Source organism: Cannabis sativa, chromosome X (assembly GCF_029168945.1).
Source record: "Cannabis sativa cultivar Pink pepper isolate KNU-18-1 chromosome X, ASM2916894v1, whole genome shotgun sequence".
Taxonomy (NCBI): Eukaryota; Viridiplantae; Streptophyta; class Magnoliopsida; order Rosales; family Cannabaceae; genus Cannabis; species Cannabis sativa.
Window position 1 is genome coordinate 342,712 of NC_083610.1, and position 17,659 is coordinate 360,370.

The window sequence follows — 17,659 nt, forward strand, 5'->3', positions numbered from 1 at the left end:
CTTTTGTTTTATAAAATTTGGTGTGACAGTAATTTTGTAAAAGTTAACCAAAATTCTAATATTTTTGTAAGTTTGCAAAAAAATTCTCAACTCATCTAAGCCCAAGGGCCCAAATATCCAAAGCCCAAATTTCAAAAATTATATTTGAACAAAAACCTTGGCGCCAAAAAGAAGTAAATCAAAATCCCTACTCTGAAATCCTCAGCGAAAGGGAGAGAAATACAGAGGCGGAGATGTCAACAACCATCTTCTTCATCGCCGTACAGTGCTGCCAATGCTCCACCATGCAGGTACCTTACTTGTATTTATCTATATGAGTTGTATGAAATGTATGTGTATATGTTAAATATATATATATGTTGTATTGGTAGGTGAAGCAGAGGAGGAAGAACAGCAAGAGCAACAAATGGACATGCGTGGTCTGCAACCAGAATCAATCGATCCGAAACGTGTTCGCTCAAGGTCCTATGGCCAAAGACCTTCGCCTCTTCGTCCAGTCATTCAACATGTCCCGTCAATTCTCGTCGGATCTTACTACGCCATTGGACCCACCGTCGCACTCTCCACCTCCGCCAGAGGAGGGTTGCAAGAGGCCACGGACCGATTGGACCGAGTTTCTCGATTTCGATGAGGAAATTGGTCCGAACGAAGGAGAAGATCGAACTGGTGAGTAATTTGGGCTTATTTGAAGTTTTTGATCCGAAAACTGAGTAGTACTTAATTTGGGGGATTTTTTTTAGGGTTTGATGATGAACCGGAGATTGTTACGGAATTGCCGATGGGATTTTTGAAGAAAGCAAAGTTGAATAATGAAAAAGATGGTGACCAGTTGGAGAATGGTGGATTTTGGGATAAGCTTGTCAGACCTGGTTTCTCCAAGAGAAAAATCTCTCAAGGTAATATATTCTTAACATGAATATTCTTTGAATTGGTCTTGATTTTTCTGAATTTATAAATTATAAGTTTCACATGGTTGAATTTATATCAAATTTGTAACAACCATACCTTTTGAATTTGTCTTTTTTTTTTTTTTTTTTTTTTTTTTTTTGAGAAATTTCCATGTTATTATAACTGGCAATCGTTTATAACAACAGAGAAAATAGGATTTGGGATTTCATTCATCCAACAGACATCTTCATCCACCTCGAGAGCATACTTAGCTAAACCATGTGCAGCCTGGTTAGCTTGTCTCTTAACATGAGAGACAGTTACTCTTGAGAAAAAGGACAAAAGACAACTAATATCAACTATTAAGTCAGTAAAACTAGAAAGATCCCGAGAAACTGAATTGATAGCCGAAGAAACACGCAATGCATCCGTCTCAATATGTGTAATTGGAAGTTGTTGTTGTAACACCCAATTGAGACTATGAAAAAGTGACTTAGCTTCCATTTCATCAGATCGAAAGCATCCTTGGACTGGTTTGGATAGAGCTGCTATGACAGTACCATGATGGTCACGTACGATTGCTCCACAGCCTAGAATTTTTAAGTCTGTGTTTACAGCAACATCAACATTTAATTTGAGGCCAGAAACTGGTGGTGGTGTCCAGGGAAACGCCTTGAAGCTTCGGTCAGAATGTTGTACAGCAGCAGATGGTTCAGCTATGTGATCCGTAGGATGCATACTTGGACGAACAAGTCCATTTTCTTGCTGGTTTGGTGCTGTTACAGTAGCTGTACTGGTGCAGTGAGATTCAAGCCGTTTTTTTGTTCTACTTCGTGCATATCTTTCCAGGTGCGTGTTTGCAAAAGTGGCAATAGTGAGACTTGATCGTGGAACACCCCCATGAGTTACCTTGTTGCGCTCATGCCAAATAGCCCACATGGTACATATAATCAACTCAAAAAATATATAATATTAGTTACCTTGTCTTAATTCTTAAAAATATATAATATTAGTTTTGAACTTGTCATAACTTTACTAATACCCCACAAAAAATGCTATAATTATATTATATGTAAGAAAATTAAAAGTATAATCAAATACTAATTAATTTGAATTCAAAATTTAATCACTAAAAAATAACTTAGGGAACAATTTGATACTGAGTATTTTGTAAAAATAGCGTTTATGAAAATTTTTATTAGTAAAATAATTTTTTGTTGTCGCAAAAACAATTATGAATTACACTGTGCGACCATAAATGATTATTATAATTGCAAAACGACTATAAATTTATATTGTGCAACTATCATGGTCGCATAGAGTAAATTAAGTGAAGTTATTTTGTAAATTTTAGTATTTGAAATAGTTAATTTAGCAAATTGTTTTGTTAATAATTCGCAGAACATTTTAGATGACAATCATTATTCAATTTGTGTGTTTTATTTTATTTTTCTTAGGTGTAGCAGAAGAATTAGTTTTGTTAAATTTGAGATTTGGAACGTTTATGGTGTCATAGATTTGAACTAGTCACAAGGAGTGGAAGAGCATAGTTCTTTTGTTTAGCAATAATGATGCCTAACACTATCATAAGTCGTCATTCTATAAGTGATTAATGGTTTTTGATAATAATTATTAATTTAAATGTTTAGCTTAGTCGGTATTAAATTACACTAATAACAATAAATTATGTTTAAATAGTATTGACTATAACCAATGCTCTTTAGTGATTTTCTTAGTCAATCTTGGATTTTATAATACTTGACTGATTGATAATGTTGTAGACAAGGAGAAGCCAATGATGAATCATGACTTGAAATCTGCCATGGAAGATACCTCAGAATCTACTTATAAATCAAAAGAATGTAACCAAAAGAGAAGAACAAAGGGAAAGGGAAGAGAGTCTTCTTCAAAATGGAGTAGCTACTTAATCGAAGAAGATGACGTCCCGCCACATTGCAGTACAAGAAAAATGGAAGAGAGTTTAGTGGATTTGGGGGATAATATCTTTCAAACATTGGCAAATGAGGAAATAGTAGAAGATGATGAGATCCATCCTGATTTTCTTTTAACTTCTGTTTGAGCTTTTAGTTTTTTTTTTTTGTCTTTGTATAGAACTCTTTCTTTATCAAAAGCCACTTTGATCACAAAATATTTCTATAGACCATTGGTATTACCACTATGAAGTGAACCTTTATGAGTGATTAATAATTTTCTTAATAGTATTAGATGCTACTCGTGTAAACATAACCATTATTATTAAAACTATATTTTGCTATATGTATGAGCAAATGTGGTATAACAATTGTATTTATTTATTTATTTTGAAAGAGGAAGTATTTAGGTATGACATAGTTTATTATTGTGTGAAATTAAGGTGGCGGTAAAATGAAATGGAAACAATTTTTATTTTATTCTTTTATTTAGTTGCATTTAAAACTATTAGAATACCATTCAGATAGAATGAAATTTCTATTATTTTAATAGAATGACTATTCTATTAATTTTTTTTTATACATTTTAAATTTTATTTCATTTTTATTCTAATTCTCATTCTCATTACTATTTTTATATTATTATTCCTCCCAACCAAAAGCCACCTAAGTGTTGTAAAAAGTTTTTCTGTAATTGCTCCCAAATTGATGAGAATTGAGTATACTTATAATTTGTAATTACAAAATATTACTATTTTTAGCTAATTAGTGTTTTTTAAACTATGTAATTACTAGTTTTTAAACTATGACACAATTACTTTCAAACACTCTAAATAAAAAAAAATAGTTTTAACTTCTACTATTATTTATTTTCATTCATTTCATTTTTTGAAAAGAAAAAAGTAAAAGTAAGAACTAATCAAGGAACATTTTACATTTTTCAAAGACTTGTGAACCCATGCACTTTTTCCTCATTGAAGAGAATATAGAATATAGGGTCACAAGTACTCTCCAACTTGAAATTTATTCAAAGTCTAAAAAATTGAAATTAAACTAAAAAAAAAATTAAAAAAATAAAAAAGAATAATTAACCAAATCCAAATTTAAATTCCTATAATCTTAAATTTAACTGATAAACATAATTCCCCAAAAGAAAATTCCTAAAAATCTTATGTCTTCAAAAGTCCTCCAACACCAAACCAAGTCAGGAGGAGGCCTAAAAAAATTAGAAAGATGCAGTGTTGCCACATAACTAAGATAAAGAAACTGTTCTAGAAAAAGAACCCCAACAAACAGTAAGGCCTGTAAAAAAGGGCCTATTAACCAAGCTGGTCAGCAGCATCAGGTTTGGAAGAAGCTTTCTGAAGCACTTCCATTGCTTCAGCCACCTTGTCCTTCAGAGCATCCGGGGATTCGATAAGATGCAAAACTTCTGTTTGGTCCATCTCCAGCAGCATTCCAGTCACCTTCGCAGAATGTTCCCGCTCAAGGCACTCAACCAGTGGATATAGCTGTTCTCCAAGCATCTGTGATTTTCATAACACAACAAGAAAAAACAGGTTAAATTTGGATGTTCCTCATAATGGCTTTCGCTTTTTTTACTTTATAGTGAGTTCTTGTGGATGTACCAATCGCTGGTTGTCGGGAGTAGCTGAAGCCAAAGCAGAAGCGAGTGCCGACATTGGCACTGGTCCAGTTCGGTGAATTTCGACAGGAGAGGCAGGCACGGGAGCATCAAATGGCAATGGCATTATCGAACCTACAAGACTCTGAGGGACCATTGATGGCTCCAAACCATTTCTTCCATTTTGCATGTATCTAACGCCTTGATTAGGGTTGCGTTGATGCAGCAGCTGAAGTCAACAAAGAAAGAGGTGAACAATGTATTAATAAATTGTATTTTTCTTAAAAAATAAGAATTTGAGCATTAGCAGGATGATTTTATCACAAAGACAATAATTAGCCAAATGTGGGGGTTGAATTGGAACCCAAAGACAATATTATCACAAAATACTGATAATTACCTGCTGTTGTGGCACTTGTGGGATGTTCCCACCGCGACGTACCCCCATCCTTTGACCAGGTTGCCCTTGTCTCTGAAGGTGGTATGGCATCATGAAATTTGGAGCCACACCAGGCCGCATTCCAGGCAAGATTTGCTGCTGGAATCCATAACCAGCAGGCTGAGGGGGTATAATGGCAGGAGAACCTTGACCATAATACATCTGTTGAGGACCAAGTCTTGGTGCACCATGATGGAATCCAGGAATTCCTGATGGAAGAGGTGCCATTGCACCAGGAGCTCGAATTTGAGCGAAATGGGCCTGGAATTTAAAACATTTAGAAAACAACATAAGCTTTCAATTTTGACCGAAATGTCACACAAACCTCCATCGATTATCAAAAACTCTAGACTTGTAATCTCTAAATATTTTTACATTAATCTTATAAAATATAGAGCAAAAATGACTAGACTATCGGAAAAGAACAAAATGCACCTGTAAACGAGCCTTTCTCTCTTCTCTCCGCTGAGCAACAGCCACATACAGAGGCTTTCGGCCTAGCATCTTTCCATTCATCTCATTCAACTGAGAAAACAAATAGCCATGTTAATTAAAGCAAAATAATTGAGTGCAGAAAATGAGTATTGAATTTTTTATAGTAGAAAATGAACATCCCAACTCCTACAAGGACAAAATGCTTACAGCTTTAGTAGCTTCCTCAGGAGTGGAAAAGGCAACAAAGCCAGAGCCCTTGCTTATCCCTTGTGAATCAATCATCACCTTTAGATAAAAAAGAAGAAGAGATATGTAAGTATCAATGTATCACTACTTAAAATCATGAAACTCAATTAAGAACCAACAAACAAAATTAAACTCAAAACTAATATTTGACTGGGAATAAATGATACCTTGCATGATGTTATCGTTCCAAACTCAGAGAAAAGCTCCCTCAGTTTTTCATCAGTCATATTGTCTTCAAGGTTTTTAAGATAAAGATTAGCACCTTGAAGCTTTTCAAATCTACTAATTCTTTCTTGTTCAAATTTAGCTCTTAACTCAGCTTCTCTCTCAGATTTCCTTTGAGCCCTCCCAACAAACCAGACTTTGTCATCATGAACCTTACCATTCAGCTTCTCAACTGCAACAGCAGCAGCATCCGAGCTCTGAAAGTTAACAAAACCGAAGCCTCTAGAGTTGCCATTGGCATCTCTCATAACAACAGCACTAGTGATGGTTCCAAAAGCGCCAAAAACTTCCTCAAGGATCTCATCACTAACTGAATCAGCAATGTTTTTGACAAATACATTAGTAAACTTGGGGGATCCATTCGATCGACCCCTTTCCTGTTTTCGAACAAATAGTCCAACGTAAACTTGCTTGTCATTAATCAGCATTCCATTCAGCTCTTTGATTGCTTTCTGGGCAGATTCCTCCTTGTCATATTGTACAAAGCCATAACCTTTTGACTGACCATTGTTATCAACAGCAACCTTACAGGAAAGTACAGTTCCAAAAGCAGCAAAAGTGTCAAGCAAATTCTTGTTATCGAGTGATGTGTCCAAGTTCTTAATAAACACATTGGCATATCCACTCTTCCTTATGCTAGGATCTCGATGAGAATACATAATTCTCATTGGTTTCCCATTAACAGGAGTGAAATTCAAATGCTCCAAGGCATTAGCAGCTGCAATTTTACATAAAGATCACAGTTAGGTCCATACACTCATAAAAATAACTGACCAGTAAACAGTGATCACTACAATAAAAAGTAAACATAAAAACACATATGCCCTTTTCAATAAACTCAAAAGTTAGCTACATTCTAAATCTTGATCCAAACATTTAGGGTTGTTAAATGAAAAGGAGAAACACATGTTACAAAAACATTACTTTACCATTTTTATTTTAAAATAAACAATGCAATCATAAGATCTTCCACTGCTGCAGCATATAAAATCCAAAAAAATTATTTTCTTTTCTCCCTTCCATTATTCAAAAATATAATTATTTTATTCCAATGATAACAAAAATAATAATAAAAAAAAAATCAGATAAAAATAGCATAGTGAAAGAAAAGTAAAACAAAAATCAAAAGCGATGAAACAGTACGGACCATCTTGAGGATTAGCATAGTTGACATAAGCATAGCCAAGAGATTGCCTCCGATGCTGATCCCTGCAAACCCTAATGGAGACAACCTGAGCCACTTGGTTAAAAATCTCAAAAAGCTGTCCTTCATCCACGCTAGGCTCCAGATCCCCAACGTAAAGCGACGCATTACCAAATCCCGCCGCCGTAACCGGACCCGTCACTGCCACAGCAGAGGACTGTGCCACCTGTCCAGAAACAACCGTCGCTGAAGCCGCCGCCGCCGCCATTGCCGTTTCAAAAATAAATTTTAATAGTAATTAAAAAAAATGGATAGAAGGTGTCGAAAACTAGGGTTTTCGATCGATGAAATTCTTGGATAATAAACGAGATCAATCAATACAAAATCACTAGGGTTTGTTTCTCTGAAAGGAAGGTTTTCAATTTTTTTTTATTTTTTTTGGTTTTTTGAATTTTTTTTATTTTTTATTTTCTTTTCTCTGAAAAAAACACAGAGAGAAAGGAAAGCAATAAAAGAGAGGGAAGGAAAAGTGAGTGAAGATTGGGTTTATATATAGGCAAGGGAGAATCAAAACGGTGCGTTTTGGGGATTCGTAGCTTTCGAGGTAGGTTGATGACGTGGCATTACGTCAACGTGCCACGTGGGATTTGTCGCGTGTTTTTAGTTTAAGGACGTTGGAAACAAGGTTGGTCTGGTCTTGTTGTTGTTGTTGGCTTTTATTGTTTTTCACTTGATATGTTCCAATACGGTGTCGTTTTCTATAATGTATATGATCTTTTATTTTATTAGATAAATGACAAAATTTTTAGGAAAATTCTAAAATGCACCCAATAAAATGGATAGATTAATGTACTCTTATTTATTTTAGTATCTAAAATAATTTTTTAGTCAAATTTTTTCTTATGGTCATGTATGTTATAGTTATTTAAGACATCTTGTAAAATTTTAAGAAATTTGAAAAAATTTAACACGCCGAAAAATACGTTTAAACAGTGTGTTGCACGCGTGACTATTTTATATTATACGCGTGTAAAATAAATTGTTTGAACATTATTTTCTATATTGTAAATTATTCTGATTTTTTCAAAATTTTGTAAGTTATCTTAAATAACTATAACGTATATGAATATCAATACATCCCTTTTAAGGAGGTGTATTGTAGAATCACTCAATCTTTTATATTTATATAATTCTAATTCAAGTAGAAAATTGAGGTAGAAACTACTATTTTTGATACAAATAGGAGTATATGTTATATCATCTTAAAATATAAAAATAATAGAAAAATAAAAAGATAATATTTAAACTTAAAAAAAAAAATGTAAAACTAAATATAATTTTTAAAAGAGAAATATCGAAAAGCCTTTGTGAACAAGTAATGTATCTTTCTAATATAATCACTTTCGAGGAAATAAAATATTCTTTTTTCAAAAAAAAAGATTATAATTTAAAAATGTACTTTTCAAAGTAACACTTTTTTGGCATTGATGCTATTTTATTGCCAAGTAGACACGAGAGTTGGTATAGTTAGATATTTTATTAAAGATTTTTGTTTTTATTATTACTATTTTATTAGAATCTTCTTGTTTAAATGTTGATGTTAAATAAAAATAAATAAATATTTTTGCTTTTCAAATTTTGACCACTAAATTATATCCATTTTTATGAAAAATAATAATTTTAACCTTAATCTATTGAAAATTTGTTAAAAATTTAATAAATAAAAAAATATATTTACACCCAAATAATTATAAGTTTATCCATGTTTAAATTTACCCTAATTTATTTTTTAAAGAGAATTTTTATTTACACATAAGTACACCTCAATATTTAAAAAAATTAAACTTAAATCATTTTTAAAAATCAATTTTAATTTTTTTTTTTAATTTTTTCTCATATTATTAATTTCAATATTTATTTTAATTTTACTTACATAATTTTTTTTAAATTGTGTATTACCTTTTTTTTTCATAAAATTTTACATAATTTTTTTATTATATTATAGTATTTGAAATATAATTTATTTTTCTTTAGTAAGTATATTTAAAAAAATAAAATAAAAATAAAATCACAGTCCTACAAAATCCAATATCAAAACAATTATATACTATGTACAATTTTACTTTTTTACTTTTCATTATCCATAAAATCTCAACATTGTAATATTTTAGAAATGAAATTTACCTTTACCTTTATCAATTAAAATATAATATTTTATCCGAAAACTTTTCATAATAGAAAATTAAATAAACCCAAAGAAAAATAAAAAAAAAATTCAAGCAAGAAGCTTTATAACAAAGTGTTGATGATTGAGTTATCTAGCTAAATTTCTTGATGATTGGGTTAGTGAAAAGAACTAGGAGAGGCCATTCATTTGATTTGTCCATGGTGCAAGTGCTAATAATGAAGACATAGTGATGGTCAATGCTTCTAAACAAGACAAAGTAACAAACCTCAATATTTCAAAAAAAAAAAAAAAAGTTTCATTAACACAAGGTAGACAAACTCAATGAGCACCTTAGATCGGTGTTTAAGCAAATACTACATCCGAACGAAATACATACTTAACACCTTTACTAACATTTCGAGCTTCATGCAGCAAACATTTGTCCCCATGAATGTGTAGAAGAGCCATCCCTTCAATCGGAGCCACCTACAGATTTCATAAAGGATCATGTAAAAGAGCTATTTCAAAAGCTTCCAAAGTAAACGTACAATGTAAAACATACAAATTCAAAGAATTTAAAAATGAGAAATAGGTATAAGAGAAACTGCAATAAAAGAAAAGCAGCAAACAAATATAGGCATTCACCTCGGCTACAACACTATTCCTTGACCCATAAAAGACTGTCTCTCCTCCTACTAGAGGCTCTGATTGAGATTCCTTTGGATTCTTTGGATTATTTTTCCCTTTGAGAACACCTCCACTTAAATATATCAACAATGTATAATGGGTGCGCTTTCCCTCTCCAAGATTTGTACTTTCATCAATATGCCTACCAAAACGTTGACCCACTTTGTACCTGAGAATTCATTATATATCTTTAGTGATCAAAATGCCTAAAAACAGATGTTTCCTAAAAGTATAAAGTAAAATCTTGCTCAGCTAATAGAGTACACTTATTTCAATTTTGAATGTGTATCATTACTTTAGAGAAATATTAAGGCAGGGAAAAAAAATTATACCAACCTGTAGAACCTGATATTAGGATTCAACCCAACAGCAACTTTTCCTCGAATTCTAATATCAGAGAACAATTGGTTAAGACCAGAAGCCCATATTGTATCTGCAAGCACAGGATCATTCACTGATATCCGATCATTATCTCGGTACGCCTCTCCCATTGTTGGACCTAGACTCCCTTGGTGAGTAAAACCAATAGACTCGGCAACTCTAATAAATGCATTTGATTCAATAGAGGTAAGGAAGTTTTGAACCTAACACAAAAATACCACTACAAATTAAACCCAGAAAGAAATATTGAATTTTAGCATATACTAGAATCCCAAATTATATCTTCCGTTTACAGCAAAATTGTTTAGCAAGTCTAATCAGAAGGAAAATTAACAAAAGACTACTAAATTCCCAAGCCAAATCTTTCCATGCTACTAACAAGATGACTAACAATTCTTCAAATTTGCATCATCATCACAAATCATAAATCATAAATCCCAAATATAATATTGGTCTTACAATCAAAATGGACTTCCAAGGAATGTAATTGTCAGCTGAATTTAAACTTGAAGAGCAGACTTAACATAAAATTCAATATGAAATGAAACCCATTATACAAAACACTAGAAAAGGGAAAAAAAAGAACAAAAGAGGGATAATCTAGGCAGAGAAGGAAATATGCAAAGTTTAAAGAGATGGGAAGTGAGTATGTACTGTGAAAAGATCAGACTCTTTGATAGGAGTGATCTTGAGATTTTGTTTAGGCTTGATTAGAGGCCAATTGGATGTCTTTTTGGAAAAACTAGCTGCTTTCTCTTCCATTAGCTTCCTCTTTGTTCCTGTCTCTGCAGCCATACAATTTGTTCTTCCTTCTTCTTCTGTTTTTGATAGGGATAAGTTGATAAACTGTGAGCTTTTGTAAAGACATAAAGTTTAGTTGAGGAATTTCATCAAACACATAAATTGCACATAAATCATTCAAGATATACACCATAGCACAAATCATGAATCATCCCAATCCACCATTTAAAGCAATTAAAAGGTAATACAAAAGCATTAAAACTCATAAATACAAACCGTAAAGGAGACAACCTGAGCCACTTGGTTAAAAATCTCAAAAAAAGCTGTCCTTCATCCACGCTAGGCTCCAGATCCCCAACGTAAAGCTCTCCTTCTTCTTTAAATGTTGATGTTAAATAAAAAAAATTAATATTTAACCTTCAAATCTATTGAAAATTTGTTCAAAGTTTAATATAGGGTAAATACCATTTTGTATCCTCTGTTTTATAAAAGTTACCAATTGGATCTTGTGTTTTGTTAAATGATAAAATGGACCTTGTATTTTCTAAAATAGTACAAATAGGACCCTGAATTGATTTTTTGTCAAAATAAAATTTAATTATAATCCGATCTAAAAGTGCTATGATAAAACTGTTTACATTTTTTGTATCTGTTTGTATTAAGCATTGTCTTCAAGTTGGTTGTAATTAAAATAAAAGTTGTCAAAAATTAAGCTCAGGGTCCTATTTTTATTATTTTAGAAAATACAAGGTCTATTTTGTCATTTAACAAAATACAAGGTCCAATTTGTAACTTTTGCAAAACACAGGGTCCAAAATGGTATTTATCCTTTAATAAATAAAAAAAATATTATTTACATCCCAAATAATTATAGGTTTATCCATATTTAAATTTACCCTAATTTATTTTTTAAAGAGAATTTTTATTTGTACCTCACAAAATAATAAGTACACTCTAATATTTAAATAATTAAATTTATATAATTTTTAAAAATTACTTTTAATATTTTTTTAACTTTTTTTCTCATATTATTTTGTGTTAATTTTAATACTTATTTTAATTTTATTGTTGTAATTTTTTTTATATTTTATATTATTATTATTATTTTATTTTTTACAATAAAATTTCATATAATTTTTTTTTATTTTTTTGTTAAAATATTTAAAATATATATTTTTTATTTAATAAGTATATTTTTTTAAAAAAAAAAAATCAGAGTCTTACAAAATCCAATATCAAAACAAGTTTTCATTATCCATAAAATCTCAACATTGTAATATTTTAGTAATGAAATTTACCTTTACATTAATAAAAATATAATATTTTATTCGAAAACTTTTCAAAATAGAAAATTAAATATATCCAAAGAAAAACAAAAAAAAAGTTCAAGCAAGAAGTTTTATAACAAAGTGTTGATGATTGAGTTATCTAGCTAAATTTCTTGATGATTGGGTTAGTGAAAAGAACTAGGAGAGGCCATTCATTTGATTTGTCCATGGTGCAAGGGCTAATAATGAAGCCATAGTGATGATCAATGCTTCTAAACAAGACAAAGTAACAAACCTCAATGTTTCAAAAAAAAAAAAAAAAAGTTCATTAACAATGGCAAGGGTCGGCCCTGAATTGAAATTGTAGTATTTTTTTTTATTTGAGCCCCTAAAATGAGTAGACCTTAGGCGCCAGCTTAACCCGCCTATACCTAAAGTCAGCCCTGAACACGAGATAGACAAACTCAAGTAGCAAATTGGAAGATTTCCACAATTACAATAAGATAATCTTAATTAAAAGAGAAATTTATCATTAAAATTATAGTTATGGACATGTGTGAGTGATTATGCTCAAAAATACTACTTTTTTTTTTTTACAAAAGAAGATAAAACTTCATAAAACTATCAAATTGTTCATCATTAAATAAATGAACTTCAAAAGAACATTGTTCACTCGAAAAACATGATAAAAAATAACACAAGTAAATTTATTCTGCCAAAATAAGACAACATAGCATATAAACTTCTAATAGATCTACAAAACATTCTGTTTCGATAATAGATTAACTACTTTTGTAGTTAGAATTTCCATAGAAAAAACTACTATGTTATAGTGTCTAATACTTTGATACATAATTTAAGTGTACATAAATTCTTTACTATAATGCCACAATATATTAATGTGATCTAATACCAAAGTTGTGTTTTAGCATTTCTTTACCAAATTCACCTTCATATGCTTTTGCTATTTTATTCTTTAACTACTATTACAAAGATTGCAATAGATGATAGATCATAGATATGATATTTGCCTATTTGGCATAAAGGTTTGGAATCAAAATAGTAAAAAGAAAATGAGAATGTGTAAAGGGTGTCCAGAAAAAAGGTTAATATAAAAGTAAATATAGGAATTAAAGTGAGAAAAAACAAATCTTTGAGACTTTTTTATATCTTTTATAGAGATATACAAATGACTCAGTACACAAAAATCTCAACTTTAGTTGAAAGACAAGACACAATCATATTCCTTAAAAGGGTTATATTCTAGATGAATAAACTACAACTATAACTATAACTATAACATACACTTGTTTGCTGATTGTTTTGGGTTGAACATGGTACACAATCATTAAACCCAACAAAACAAACCTTACCAACTAACTATACAAGATCATAACATCAAACATTAGTAAAATTCTAACATAAACCAAGTCTCTCATCTCAACATTGTGTCATTATCTTGTCATGTTTCTCCATTTGTCCTTCAAATCCACCTGTACATAAACCTCAAACCTTAAACTTGAATATTAAAGTTTGTAATGGAGAAAGAAAGCATAAACTTTGTTTACCTCTGTTCTTTCTTCGAATAAATCGTGGTATGTATTAAGGATTAGCTTCCAGTTTCCCTTTCCATACCTTAATGAGAAGACAAAAATGATTACATCTTATGTTTGTTAATGTTTCACTTTGATTGAAATTTTATGAAAGAACATAACTGATTTCAACAGTAAAGGGAGGCTTAGTATAAATAGAGGGCATATTGTAAGAAGGGTCCCTATACCAAACTGTCTCGAAAAGTTTGGAACTTTGTAATTTTCTCTTTGATATCAATGAAATGCCTGTGTTCTAATTCTTTCAAGATTGGATTGGAACAATAGTGTATCAATATATAACACTAATTCATTTGCAAAGTTGTATAAAAAACTGACTTACTTTTTCACACCATCCCTTAAAGCGTCTTCCTCCAAAAGTGACCACCTCTTAACTTTTCTTCTCTTTGTAAATTTTGTAGATTCATCCTTCTTTAGTGCAGATACAGTCTTTCTCTTTGATCTAGTCGGGTTAAGTCTGCTCGCATTTGCCCGAGGATCAGAGTCATCAATTGAATCAATCGAATCGTCCCACTACAAAAACAAGATACACGATTTTAGGAGAATAGTCTATAATATTGTGTCCTAATAAAAAACAACCAAGTGAAAAATGGAGATAAGGTAATATATTGTAAGATGACAAACTTAATAGAAATTCCCTAAACCAACTCCCCAAGACAGCTATTGACATCATCTGTTATGTTTAGTAACCTTGCATTCCTCATATCCCAACTATTTATGTCAAGTACTCCCTGCACTAAGTCCCAAGTTGAATGAAACATAAGTACCTCGTATGTGTGGGCAGTACTATTGCGAGCCATCAAACTGGGCTGAGGATTGTTGTTCTGATGACTGGTGGATGGGTTACCAGGAGTGGGATCGTTAGAGTTGGTGTTTTTCTCAATACATGGATTGGTTGTTGCATCTGCTTCTGTTCCTTTCTGGCTTTCTAAGGGATTCTCATGGCTCACATTCTTTGTTGCCAAATCAGTTGCTACAGCTTCAGCCACTCGTGATGCCTCAGGAAGTGGATCTGTCACGACTGCTTGTAGCTCCGAAGTACTGGACTTAAGTGCTTCTCGTACTCTATCGACTTCAGGGGTTGAGATGGAATTTCGGTTTTCAGATTCGTTTGTTTCAAAATTCTCATCTTCAGCGATCCTAACTCGTCCTCTGTGCCGTTTGTTAATAGCAACTTGCTTGTTTCTGGTCACCACCTTTTCACTCTGAATTTCTGTAACCATAAACATTTTCAAAACAAAAAACTACATTTGGACAAACAAATCTCAAGCCCCAAAAGACTAAAAAAAGAAAAACATGCCAATTGATATCAAGAAGCAACATTTTCTGCATAAAATCTGAGAGTTGAGTACCTTTAACAAAGGTGGCAGTTCCAGAATCAGGCAAGGTAACATCAACATCCGTATCTTTATTGCAAACTTGATCTTTACTCGTTCCCGTCCTATCTTCCTGGTCCCTGAATTCACTTGTCAATTCAGGCATACCACTCACACTCAATCCTCCACCAGGACTTGCCAACTTCAAAGCCGTTGGTTCCTGCACTTCGATCTCTTCATCTTTATTGCAAACTTGATCTTTACTCGTCCCTGTCCTATCTTCCTGGTCCCTGAACTCACTTATCAATTCAGGCATACCACTCACACCTCCACCAAGACTGGCCAACTTCACAGCCGTTGGTTCCTGCACTTCGATCTCTTCATCTACTCGTTCAATACCCACCTCCGGTTCATCCTCAACACTCTCCACCCCTCTACTCCTAACTCCACCATCTCCCAAACGCACCAGACCTCTATGCTCAGTGGTCAATTTAGCTGCCCACTCCACAAACGAAGGACCCAATAACGCCCAAGCCTCTTTCAAGTATTCCAAAACCAATCTAACAGCCTCATTTCGAGTGTTCATAACCAAAAACTTCTTACACACACTGTTGTCCGAAATTGCAGCCTCAACTTCATCCCAACACCTCTTCAATTCCTTCGTGAACAGCTTACTCTTCCCAGACATCTCCAACTGACGGACCCTCCCTCTCCAAACCCGGTTCAGGGCATTCAAGTATTTCTCACCAGGCTTTCCTCCACCACTCACCAAAAACTTCACTGTACACTCTAAAGCCACAGCACAATATGCACCCTTCATGGAGTCTGCCATTGCAGCAGCCCCACTTTCCTGCCTCGAATCCAATGCCTCCACCAATTCCAGTTTTTCAAGAATGGTTTCAGTGACCATAGCATCAGAGACCTCGCCCTCTATGGTTCGAAGGAGAGCAATCTTATTCAAGCGCAAGTCATTGTTCGGTACTGGCATAACTGATAGGGCATCCTTGGCTAACCTGTCTTTACCAGGACTTCGGATCAGAAACTCTAGAATCCACCGGGACACATCCATGTCTGAGATCTTTGATCAGAAATTGTAAGTAATGAGAATGTTAAACATACAAAATCCAAAAGGGAATTCATTTACAACTATTTCTTAAGTGCTTGATCTTACATTTTGCCCCCTCAATCAGATTTTGGTACTGCAACATAAATGGAGTGAAATTTCATAATAAAGTTCATGTTTTTATGGAATTTTAGTAACAAAATTGTTGTCACTAACAAACATATTCATCCAAATACTCCATTTACCTTTGTTGAAAGAAAAAAACCCATATCAAATAATTGCTCATCATTTGACCAATTAAGCTAAAATCATATAACTTAAAACCAATTAAGTTTTTTATGCTAAATTAGCTTAATGAGAAAATCATAAATCCCTTTCTTTCTATCCATTTAAAATCTCCAAATTGCTTCAGAAAACACTTTGCATTGTTCAACCGAAAACTTCAAACATGGCAACAGAAAAAAGATTAACAAGGGAATCAAGACTCATATTCTTCAAATTCCAGAAAAAATAAATAAATAAATGGCTAAACACAAAATCTCAACAGGGTTTCTCTTCTCAGTCTTAAAATCCATAACATTTGCAAAAAGCGCACCAAGAAAAAAAAAACCCACATAAAAAAAAATGAAAATAAAAATCAAACCCATAACCCAAAAATCAAAGAAAGAGTGAAAAACAAGAAAGGAACCTGTAACGGTGGACGTTGGAAGAAGGGGCGTTCTTATTTCTGAGGAAGATGAAGAAAAAAACACATTTTTTTGAATTCTGGTTGGTTTTTGGTTGCAGTGAATTGAAGTGAAACTCTCCGTTTAATAATACTACATTCCTTTGTTTCTTTTTTTTTTTTTTTAGTTTTTTGTTTTTTTATAAGGCACTTTCACAGTGCACTCTTAAAGGGATTTTTTGATGCACTGTCTAACTCTTTTGTCTGAACCAATTTTTTAGTATAATTTTTTTTTATAATCGTTTATATTATAATTATTTAAAATATTTTGTAAAATTTTGAGAAATTATAAAAAATTTAACACACTAAAAATAATGTTTAAAAAATTTATTGTACGCAAGACTCTTTTATTTATACGAGTCTGAAATAGACTGTTTGAATTTTATTTTCAACATGTTTAAATTTTTTAAAATTTTACAGAATGTTTAAAATAACTAAACAATCATAAAAAAATGATCTAAAAATTTCTTTCTAATTTCAAAAATGGATAGAGGTGCTTCAATTTCGATAAATATATATATATATATACAGATTTAAGAGTTTTTTACACCACATACTGAAATTTTTAACTTTTTTTCTTTTTGACTGTAGGGCAGAATTTTTTTCAAAATTACTGTCTAAGTTTCATATTGTGTACTGTATTAAGTTTTCAATGTTGTTCTACAATTGTTTTTTAATTGTTCTACTTTTGTTTTTAATTGTTATGTTTTGTTGTTTTACGATTGTTTTAAGTTATTTTATAAAAAGACATTATTTTTGTAAAAAAAATT

At 32.1% G+C, this 17,659-nt stretch overlaps 4 protein-coding genes across 11 annotated transcripts; 1 reads left to right on the forward strand and 3 right to left on the reverse strand.

Moving 5' to 3' along the window:
* The first annotated feature begins 38 nt into the window (after positions 1 to 38).
* LOC115712533 (uncharacterized) lies at positions 39 to 3,184 on the forward strand. Its single transcript, XM_030640826.2, has 4 exons — positions 39 to 290; positions 372 to 666; positions 741 to 896; positions 2,670 to 3,184. Exons 1-4 carry the CDS (start codon positions 234 to 236, stop codon positions 2,966 to 2,968), a joined length of 807 nt encoding a protein of 268 aa, XP_030496686.2. The 5' UTR covers positions 39 to 233; the 3' UTR covers positions 2,969 to 3,184.
* Positions 3,185 to 3,906: 722 nt separating this feature from the next.
* Positions 3,907 to 7,468, reverse strand: LOC115712524 (polyadenylate-binding protein 3). The gene is made up of 7 exons (XM_030640815.2): positions 6,936 to 7,468; positions 5,731 to 6,506; positions 5,525 to 5,602; positions 5,318 to 5,407; positions 4,844 to 5,143; positions 4,448 to 4,672; positions 3,907 to 4,345 (listed from the first exon to the last, which is right to left on the reverse strand). Exons 1-7 carry the CDS (start codon positions 7,198 to 7,200, stop codon positions 4,139 to 4,141), a joined length of 1,941 nt encoding a protein of 646 aa, XP_030496675.2. The 5' UTR covers positions 7,201 to 7,468; the 3' UTR covers positions 3,907 to 4,138.
* Positions 7,469 to 9,279: 1,811 nt separating this feature from the next.
* LOC115712510 (uncharacterized) lies at positions 9,280 to 11,348 on the reverse strand. Of its 4 annotated transcripts, none has more exons than XM_030640799.2 (5): positions 11,200 to 11,348; positions 10,822 to 10,985; positions 10,123 to 10,370; positions 9,745 to 9,955; positions 9,280 to 9,585 (listed from the first exon to the last, which is right to left on the reverse strand). In XM_030640799.2, exons 2-5 carry the CDS (start codon positions 10,960 to 10,962, stop codon positions 9,463 to 9,465), a joined length of 723 nt encoding a protein of 240 aa, XP_030496659.2. In that variant the 5' UTR covers positions 10,963 to 10,985; positions 11,200 to 11,348; the 3' UTR covers positions 9,280 to 9,462. The 4 variants fall into 4 exon arrangements, with proteins under 4 accessions (XP_030496659.2, XP_030496664.2, XP_060961529.1 ...); XM_030640804.2 differs by having other exon boundaries at positions 11,185 to 11,317; XM_061105546.1 differs by having other exon boundaries at positions 10,822 to 11,013; positions 11,200 to 11,300.
* Positions 11,349 to 13,312: 1,964 nt separating this feature from the next.
* Positions 13,313 to 17,090, reverse strand: LOC115712485 (uncharacterized). 5 transcript variants are annotated; one of them, XM_030640773.2, is made up of 7 exons: positions 16,854 to 17,029; positions 16,274 to 16,301; positions 15,139 to 16,180; positions 14,554 to 14,999; positions 14,109 to 14,299; positions 13,745 to 13,811; positions 13,313 to 13,669 (listed from the first exon to the last, which is right to left on the reverse strand). In XM_030640773.2, exons 3-7 carry the CDS (start codon positions 16,169 to 16,171, stop codon positions 13,631 to 13,633), a joined length of 1,776 nt encoding a protein of 591 aa, XP_030496633.2. In that variant the 5' UTR covers positions 16,172 to 16,180; positions 16,274 to 16,301; positions 16,854 to 17,029; the 3' UTR covers positions 13,313 to 13,630. The 5 variants fall into 5 exon arrangements, with proteins under 5 accessions (XP_030496633.2, XP_030496649.2, XP_030496626.2 ...); XM_030640789.2 differs by having other exon boundaries at positions 15,139 to 16,173; positions 16,854 to 17,024; XM_030640766.2 differs by lacking the exon at positions 16,274 to 16,301 and having other exon boundaries at positions 16,854 to 17,090.
* Positions 17,091 to 17,659: the final 569 nt, after the last annotated feature.